This window comes from Cyprinodon variegatus, unplaced genomic scaffold (assembly GCF_000732505.1).
Source record: "Cyprinodon variegatus isolate N-32 unplaced genomic scaffold, C_variegatus-1.0 Scaffold52, whole genome shotgun sequence".
Taxonomy (NCBI): domain Eukaryota; kingdom Metazoa; phylum Chordata; class Actinopteri; order Cyprinodontiformes; family Cyprinodontidae; genus Cyprinodon; species Cyprinodon variegatus.
Window position 1 is genome coordinate 228,213 of NW_015150505.1, and position 9,618 is coordinate 237,830.

General features: G+C 39.2%; 1 protein-coding gene across 4 annotated transcripts in view; it reads left to right on the forward strand.

Moving 5' to 3' along the window:
* The window catches only part of LOC107082405 (serine/threonine-protein phosphatase 2B catalytic subunit alpha isoform-like), a 58,163-nt gene that overhangs the window by 34,853 nt on the left and 13,692 nt on the right, over positions 1–9,618 (forward strand). For all 4 annotated transcript variants that reach the window (XM_015371081.1, XM_015371084.1, XM_015371083.1 and 1 more), the window contains exons 6-9: positions 2,848–2,987; positions 5,126–5,203; positions 8,169–8,263; positions 9,204–9,329. In XM_015371081.1, coding sequence (XP_015226567.1) covers positions 2,848–2,987; positions 5,126–5,203; positions 8,169–8,263; positions 9,204–9,329 — 439 coding nt within the window. The remainder of the gene's footprint in view (positions 1–2,847; positions 2,988–5,125; positions 5,204–8,168; positions 8,264–9,203; positions 9,330–9,618) is intronic.

Sequence of the window (9,618 nt, forward strand, 5' to 3'; positions counted from 1 at the left end):
ATAAATGCATTTACATTATTTCGTTTATGTGGCAATATATAGTAGTATATGGTTATATACTATTTAGATACAATAATATGAAAAGAGTGATATAAAACCAAAAAATGAATACAGTTAAATAACAAATGTTAAGTTGAAAAAACACATTTATTCCTACGGCAAAGGTGTTATCAAAATTCTGATCAATAATGCTTATGTCGCTTTCTATAATTAAAGGTAGAAATAAGACATTTTGGTCCTTTTTCATGAATCACAATCAATGGCAACCCAAGTGTATTTCTGGTTCTGGTCATATGTGCAAATAAGCTTCAATGAAGAATTTCTTAAAATCATACACAAGATATATCCAGCAAAAAAGACATGACAGAGATTTGATATTGAGAACTCGTCCTCTTTGAGGCTTAACTGAAGAATCTATTGAACACTTGATTTTCCACTGTTTACTCAAATGTTGTAGATGGATGTACAGAATGGAAAATTCTTTTTTAAATTTAAAAATTCTAAATTGAAGTTAGTTTTATTTTTTTGGAAATTACACCTTCATAAGAGGAACTGGACTGAGTCTCGACACAGCACTGTCATCAATGATCTAAAACAGTCTACGGCTGTAAAACTTATTTTGGAAAAGTTTATTTAAGTTTATATGACTGATAAATTTTTCTTTATTCAATGTCTTTTTTGTAAATATACACCACATCTTATATACATTTTCTTTTAGTGTCTCTTTTAATATTGGGACCCCTGGTAAATAAAGTGCTAATTAGGGCAGATACAGATTGGTCATGGCACGTTTAGCCCACCAGTTATTCTCCTTTTATATATTTGTTATTTTTCAAGCATTCAAAATTTGTTAGGGTCAATGTCCCACATACTGCGATTCTTGTCTTCTAATATTTTACCTTTTGCTACCTCTTTACTTTTCTTTTCTACTGTATTTGCTACTATTTTTGACAGAAAGTCATTAGCAGTTTCAATCTGAGCTGATGTTGAGTTGATTGCAGATTAATGTACAGTTTGCCCAGTTTTTGATTTTGATCTTGTAATTTAGCAATAAGGAAAAACAAAAAGCAAACATTTAGATTTCTCATCAACGTTTATTAAGTAAACGTATCTGCAGGGAACAGCGAGGGCATCTAAGACAGGAACCTCTGCAGGAAGAAAACACTGATTAGTGACCACATCTATCTGGCGGAGGATGATAATGAACGTGCGAGTCACTAACCTGGTCTTATAGTTCAGTCCGTGGCCAGAGGACGAGGTTGGTTATAGCCGGTTGGCTGCCGATAGGACGCAAGCGGACACTGCCCGGACGTTAAGAACAACCAAGAGATCAGAATCATGCAGAGGAAGGAAGACCAATCCAGTGGGCAAAACCATAGCCGGTGTGAGGGACGTGCTCAGGAATCCGGGCCAGAAGATCACAGATCCAAAGATGTACCGAAGGGAAATCCAGGACGGAGTCAAGAACCAGTTCCTGGTTCGGTAAACAGGAACAATCCAGCATGTCTGAAGACAGGTTAGGGAAACAGATCAGAAAGGGGACAGGTAGGCTTAGTGATCCAGAGTTAGAACAGGTCAGGATCAGGCAATCAGAAACACTCAGGTACTCTAAAGAACTCTCAACAAGGGCTCAGAAAATATGGCACTGATGACTGGGAGCAGGCAGGTTAAATAGAGGCTAGAACAGGTGTATTAGATGAACGGTAATGAGAAACTGGGCGGAGCTAGGCAGGTGAATGAAATGAGTAATCAGGCCAATCATCCGCACCAAGATCATGACACGATTGGCAGCAACCATCGAAAGCTTGACCAGTGTTCACCCTCAGTTTGGTTCTTTTGTTGTTTTCTCATTGTTTTGAATCTTAGAAATGTAACGAGAAGAAGCCATTTATCTGCTGTCTGGCAGGGCCCCATCTTTGCTTTACAAAACGTATTTTTTCTGTCGGTGTATGTTCCTTTTTGTCAACGATGTCATCATAACCAGAAATAAAAAAATTATATTTTTTATAAAAACTAATATTTTCACAAAAATTAATCCTTGTATTCATAAAATTCATACTTTATGATACCAATTTTCTCTAAATATTAGATATATGTTATAGAGAATTTTCTTCCTTTCTTTAGATCCAGATGAATCTTTTTACTAAATTATAATGCTGAATTCCTCACATGCATTTTCTATTGGTTTATTTAGATTATCGCTGCTATGCTTGGTTGATAATGAGTCACAGACTCTGCTATGAGGAGTCAATAGATCTTGTTGCTCTCAGGTTTTCTCCCCTGTATGGCTCACCACTCTGTGCTCGCTCACAGTGGGAGGCCTTCATAGACGTTGCTATCAGGGTTAATGGGACATGATGAGCTCAATGAAAACACACCTGCAGGCAGCCGCAAACATGCAACAACTTTTTATGAATGCAAAAACCCAAAGGCATCAGTGATGAAATAATACCAGAGCACAGAAAGAGCCCATAGCATGAATATGTACAGTTCTCAGCCCCACGGCATATAAAGAAAACACACACTTCCTCCTCTAATGGCAGCGTTTCCATGGTGAATCTGCTGGTGTGACATCTTCTCCCTCCTGTGCGGTGAGGGTTGCCATGGAGATGCTCTGCTCTGGCAGTGTGTGTTTGTGTGTTTATTTATTTATTTTTCTCCTTCTTCTTTGATTTATACTTTATTTGTTTTTTTTTTTGCTTTGTATTTTGTTGCAGCGGTAAAATGTTTCTGTGACACGTAAATATTCTTCAGCTCATGTTTCGGAGGTTTTGGAAACATGAGTATTTTGTGTTTTCGTATACTGACGTCTGTGTGTGTGTGTGTGTGTGTGTGTGTGTGTCCCAGTTGGACCGATTCAAGGAGCCCCCTGCGTTCGGGCCCATGTGCGACCTGCTGTGGTCCGACCCCCTGGAAGACTTTGGCAATGAGAAGACCCAGGAGTATTTTGGCCACAACACAGTTAGAGGCTGCTCCTACTTCTACAGGTACAAAAAGCCACAAGCTTACACCTTTCTCGCAGATATTTAAAAGAAAAGAGAAATTACACAATCCAAACGGAAATAATTTCTGTCAAAACCACTCCTCTTAACTAGAGATGCCCTGATTAAAGTATTAGATCGGATATTTTCTCTGATATTGTCTAATTAGCTGGATCTGCAATTGGATGAATTATGCGGATCCAGCATTTAGATAAATTTTTAGTAATATCATACACAGAAAAAGAATAACAGGCTTTCAGTGTCTTTAACAGCCAGTTTATATCTGAGTTAATTTGAGGCTTTTTTTTAACAATGTTTATGCCATGCATGATGGCTTCACCCTCTTGCTGAGGTATACGGTTGATCCTTTCAGCAGTACTTTCATCAAATCAGAATCGGGTTTCGGGTATCGGCCAATAAACTCAGCCCATGTCTTGGTATCGGACTGGATCAGAACAAAATTGATCTGTGTGTCTCTACTGTCAACGGGGAACGGGAGAAGAAGATGTTTTCTCTGGTTGTATGGAGCATGCAGTAGAGCAGGCATCTACAAAGTCGGTCCTCGAGGGCCGCCTTCCTGCAGGTTTTAGAGGTTTCTCTGCTTTAGCACAGCTGATTCCGATTATTGCAGTTCAGCCAAAGCTTGTAATCAACTATCAATGTAGTCTGTCTAAGTTTCTCTGTCAGCTAAAGGCATGTTTTAGAGTCTCTATACTTCATTTAATGATTAATCGATTACTAAATTAGTTGACGATTATTTCAATAATTAATCCGATTAATTGTTTCAGCCCTACTTCAGTCGATTAAAAGATATTTTCCCGATCATATTACAAAAGCAATTAATTGTCCAGCAATATTTTTTAGTATATTTTTGCTTTCTGGCATTAATTCAACTTTTCATCCCTATATTTCAGTTTAATTTAGTATTTCAACCTCAATTTTCAAAGTATCTGTTGTTGTAACAGGATGCGTGACGTTTTAAGCAGACTGTCTTCACTCTTTTAATGTGAGCAGATGCATAAAAATAGCTAAACAATTCAACTGAGTATCAATGTGTTATTTTATTTTCAAAGAACAGAGATGTAAAGAAAAACAATCAGATCTTTATATGAGTTCTTTTGTTTAAGCGCACTGTGATGTTTATGTTTAAAGTTATTCTCAGCGTACGCACCAACCCCCTGGCTACCTCATACAAACTCAAAGCAATAAAATTAGATTTTACCTACAATCACTGAGAGTTTCTAGTCCATTTGAACAGGAGACAATACAGTGGGTTAGCTTACGGAGCTCAGAGATATAAAACTAACCTGATATTCAAACAAGCCTGGGGAAATGCAATATACAGACATACAAAACTACTCTGCAGGAGCAATATCATTATGGCAACCAGCAGAAACAGAGATGGATGAGTTTCACCGGCCTTACTCGCTGCGTTTCAATTATCTGGGCGCCTGGCGCAGGTGAGATGTGCTGCTCAACTATAAATCAGGAATCTAATAAGTTTCAGGTAGACTTTGGGCTGTTATTTTGGGATTGTTGCTGATGTGACTCGGAAAGACAGATCCATCAGGCAGAGCCCCGTCACATCCGACACCCACTTAATAATGGTGGGGATTTGTAGCGGAGGCCGGCTCTCGCAAACACGCAAACACAACGGGCTCACCAGCACACGCACACGGCTCAGCTTCAGCATGAAAAGATTTCCCACAATCCCTGGGGAAAGAACTGCACGGTTCTGTTGCTATGACGACTGGCTACTCCTGCCAGATATGGAGTGATATTAGGAGGAGGGGGGCACTGATGGCGGCGTGAAGGGGGAGAGGACGGAGATGAGTGTGGAAAAAGAGGAGCAGCAAGGGAGATGAATGTTTAGGAGACGCAGCATCAGTGGAGCAAACACTGTGCATTCACAGCACTGAGGCGGCCATGAGCCTTCCTATGACATGTTGCCCTCACAGCTGCCCCCTACTGATCTAATTCAGACTCAGCATCAGAAAACCACAGGCCTGTTCTTCACTGGTAGACAGGAAATGTTTCAGTCTGCTTTCAGTGGTAAAGCAGCCTTTAAAAACTGTTTATGATGCTTTTAGGATCTTTCTCAGACAATAATATAATCTTTTACCTCCTTTGATCTCCTGTGCCAGCTATCCTGCAGTGTGCGAGTTCCTACAGACCAACAACCTGCTGTCCATTATCAGAGCGCACGAAGCCCAAGATGCTGGGTGAGTAGAGTTCAAAGTGGAAAAACACTCAATGCATTAATTTGACATCTTATTAAAAGATAAAAACATGTCTCACATTGGTTTGGTGAAGCTTTGACCTGCTGAGATAAACTTTTAGAGCATTTTCTCTAAAAGTTTTCTCTAACCTCCGTGCCCTGATTAGTTATCTGATGTGAAAGGACATCTTGATATGTTTGTGAGACCTTCTGTTGGGGAAAACAAGCTTTTACTGATTTATAACATAGAAAAAAGTGATTTAAACTTGATGTTTAAAAACCTTTGGCATCTTTTGCTAATGGTTTGCGCTATGAGTGCTGTGGCATTTGGAAAATGATGCACTCCTCACCTAAAATTAGTTTTTCGGAAGAAATTTAAATAGTTCAGGTTTGTGAAATAAACATTTACACCATAAGAACTACACAATTCAACGTTTCATGGTTAAGTGATTGTCCAAATTTTTAAAGCATGTAAGTCAAGCTTTTTATCAGAGCTGACCCTGGTTTCTGTACATCAGTTTCTGGTGCAATTATGGCAACCAAAGAGGGGGCTTCATTAGTGGCAGCAAGTGAGCTTGAGAGAGAAACCCTCACATATTTTGACTGACAGACACAACATTTCACTGCATGTTAGAGGTATGAGTCACTTAAAAAAATACATGTCCGAAAAGTTCAGAGAAGAAATCATAAATTAGGAGAGTATTACAAAAAATGCCTTGAATGTTTCTGGAGATGTAGCTGAAGGCAGAATTTGCAGGTTAATTGTTAAAGAACTGGTGTTTACACCACCTGCTGGTAGGAAAAGGAACATAGTAATGGTTGTAATCAAATTGCTGAGAAGTCAGGCTGTTAAAGAGCCTTCATTATTCTGCCACTACGGACCAAAGTCAGCTATGTACAGGTATGAAGATTTTAGTTGTAGTATTCGTTAAAGTGGGGGCTGCTCAGTGGCGCAGTGGGTAGCACTGCCACCTTGCAGCAAGATAGTTCCAGGTCCGATTCCTGGCCTGGGGTCTTACTGCATGGAGGTTGCATGTTCTCCCTGAGCATGCATGGGTTATCTCCAGGTACTCCGGCTTCCTCCAACAGTACAAAAACATGACTGTTTTTGGCTCTGTTTTGCCCTCTGATGAACTGGCAACCTGTCCAGGGTGTACCCCGCCTCTCGCCCATTGACAGCTGGAGATAGGCACCAGCACCCCTCGCGACCCTGCATGGGATAAGCGTGATGGGAAAAGTATGGATGGATAGTCGTTAAAGTGGGTATTTTGGGTTTAATTTAGAGAAAGCACTTATATCTAAGGTTGTGGCGAGTGGCGGCCTAGTGGTTAGGGCATAGAGCTTGTAATCCTGAGGTTCTGAATTCGAGCCCCACTCCCACAGACTGCCACTCGAGGTCCCTGAGCAAGACCCTTAACCTCCACACTGCTCCCCTGGTGCCCCATGATGAAATCTGTCAATGCTGAAATTTTCCAAGCTGAGGATCGATGGCATGTCTGGAGCATAAAGAAGCACAACCTAAGAAAAAAAAAAAAAACAGCAGTTGCTGCATAGTTTAGTTTTGCTTCTTCTTGCCCTGGAAACCTGCTGCACTGGGAGGACATCATGGATTCAGTCATATATCACAAAGTCCTGGGACAAAATGTGAAGACAGCTGAAGCTTCAAATGAGTAGACAGTGATCCCAAACAAACCTCAGATTCCATTAAAGCTCTTTTTCAGAGGAACTACTGTACTTGACATTAACTCTTAACACTGTCAGAAGTAGATGAGTGGCTATGAATCATGTTTACAGCAACTCATAGCAGCAAAAAGCAGTGACGTTTCTTTTATTAAAGGGGCTTTGAATATTTTAGTTGTAGTAGTCATTAAAGGGAACTGTTTGGTTTTAATTAAGAGAAAGCCCTTCTAGTTAAAGTTGTGCTATTATATACACTGGAAAAAAATCAAAATCTAAATAAGTAATTTCTTCTTAAAATAAGTGCATCTGTTCTTGAATTTAGGAGGTAAGTGAGACACTTTGCCAATAGTTTAAGACAATTTACATTTAAAATAAGAAAACATAATTGCATTGTCTTATTTCAAGCGCACACTATCTAATTATCTTAGTTTAAGAGTGAAAATACTTATTCCATTGGTAAATCATCTTATTTACCTACGAAAACTAAGGGTAATTACACTTAATTTAAGAAAGGTTGACTTAATTCTAAATTGTTTTTGCCTATGTAATGATCTGTTCTTTGCAAACAGCTGCTAGTTGGTATATTTTGACCATTTACTTATAATTTGTGGGAGTTTCAAATATTTTAGATGCACCTGCAGCGTTACCACCAAACATGCAATATTGCTGCAGTTCGTCCAGCTTCCCTGGTATTGCCTGATGCACATTCTCTAAGGTGACCTTTAAAGGAGTCATAACCTGGTATTTTTCACATGCAATCCTTATTAAATTGCAATTAAATTCGTTAGTATCAGAAAAAAATTGAAATGCATTAAGGTTCATTGTAGCATAACATAAACATGCGCGGCTCAGGTATAGATAATCAAACAAGAGCTAATGCAGTAAGACATGACAGCGCTTATTTTTATATGTTCACTTTTTTTGGCGGGTTACACAAACTTTTAAGCATAAACATAAACCTACTTTAAATCTAAATTAGGTAACTAACCTGCCATTGGTGGTACAGGTATAGATACACGGTTCCTGTATTTAATGCTGCCTGTATGCACACATTTTCATTGCGACTAAGCTATTATATTCCCAAACACTGAGGTCTTTGCTTTGCTTTTTCTCCTCCCTCGTGACAGATTGTTTTGTTGTTTTTTTTCACTGTCTACCTGTCTCACTTTGAGCCAGTCCCCGTCTGGTTTCAAAGACCTCTGAAGCCACCCCTTCAGCTTTCAGCTGCAGCTTGGTGTCTCATCTGAATAGCTGTAACGTGGGCGGCTTGTTTGTCTCTCTCCATGCAGATACCGCATGTACAGGAAGAGTCAGACTACAGGCTTCCCCTCCCTCATCACCATCTTCTCTGCTCCCAACTACCTGGATGTCTACAACAACAAAGGTTTGTTGCATAAGTATACACAAGCACGTCTACACTGCTTTGTAAATATATTCCAATTCCTTCAAATGTTTACATTGTCACTAAAATAACACAACAAACTTGGAGATATTTTATTTGGATTTGTTTAATAGACACAGGTAGGGTAGGAAAATAATTTAAGGAAACAAGATAAAAGATGTCATGTATTTATTTCCATGTCATTGTGCCAACACTTCCTTCAGCCATGTTTTTAATGCAAGTCTGTTTGGAGAATGCTTCCAGCAGCTTTGCAAATGTAGAGACTCAAATAGTTTCCTGTTGTAATTTAGAAAATAGATGAAGCTGAGTCATATCAGATGGAAAATAACTGTATTTCTAACTGGATCTGAGTTTTAGTCACTTATTCAAATATTTAGTCCCACTGGAACATGAACCTCTGCCTCAATTCTGATTATTATCTGTCCTTGATCAACTTTAGTTTAGACATACCCATCATCATACCATCAATTCTCACCAGCTTCTTAATCAGTGCTGAAAGGAACATTTCTCTGCAGCATGATGCTGCCACCACTGTGTCTAACTGTAGGGAAGCGATGATTGTAGGAATAGAAAATACTGATACTTGTGTGAAAATGTGATGAGTAGAAGTCAGAAATAGGAAGAAAAATAAGTAATGAAATAAATTATAGATACTTAAAAAGTGTACCTAAGTACAGTAACAAAGTATTTGTACTTCCTTACTTGAGACCTCAGAAACAGTTTTTTGCATTAGTTTGTGAAATGAAACATGTTACAGTTTTTGATTTCAAAAATGAAAAAAAATACACACATTTGAAATCAGTGTTTAGCCCCATGAACAAAGCAACTGAATTAAAACCTGTGTGCCTGTGTGTGTCTGTGTGTGTGTGTGTGTGTGTGTGTGTGTGTGTGTGTGTCTGTGTGTGTGTGTGTGTGTGTGTAGCGGCGGTGTTAAAGTATGAGAACAATGTGATGAACATCCGTCAGTTCAACTGCTCTCCGCATCCCTACTGGCTGCCTAACTTCATGGACGTCTTCACGTGGTCGCTGCCCTTCGTAGGAGAAAAAGGTACCGCACATAAACAGTGCATGGTCCCTATATCCAGCATGCAGCATTTCTGATATACTTTTATTTTCTGGAATGGCTGCATTTAGAGGAAACTGTTGCTGAAATCCGTAAAGTTATGCATCAGATCTTGAAAATGTTTCAGCACCATGATTTAATTGCTAGCTTTAGCAGCAGCAGCTTGAGGAAGTTGCTTTAAGGTCCCACAGTGGCATTTTTTTACTTTTCCACTCTTTGGTTTGCATTCAACATATTAACTTTTAAGCATTCTGTTGTAGATGCAAATTGTAGA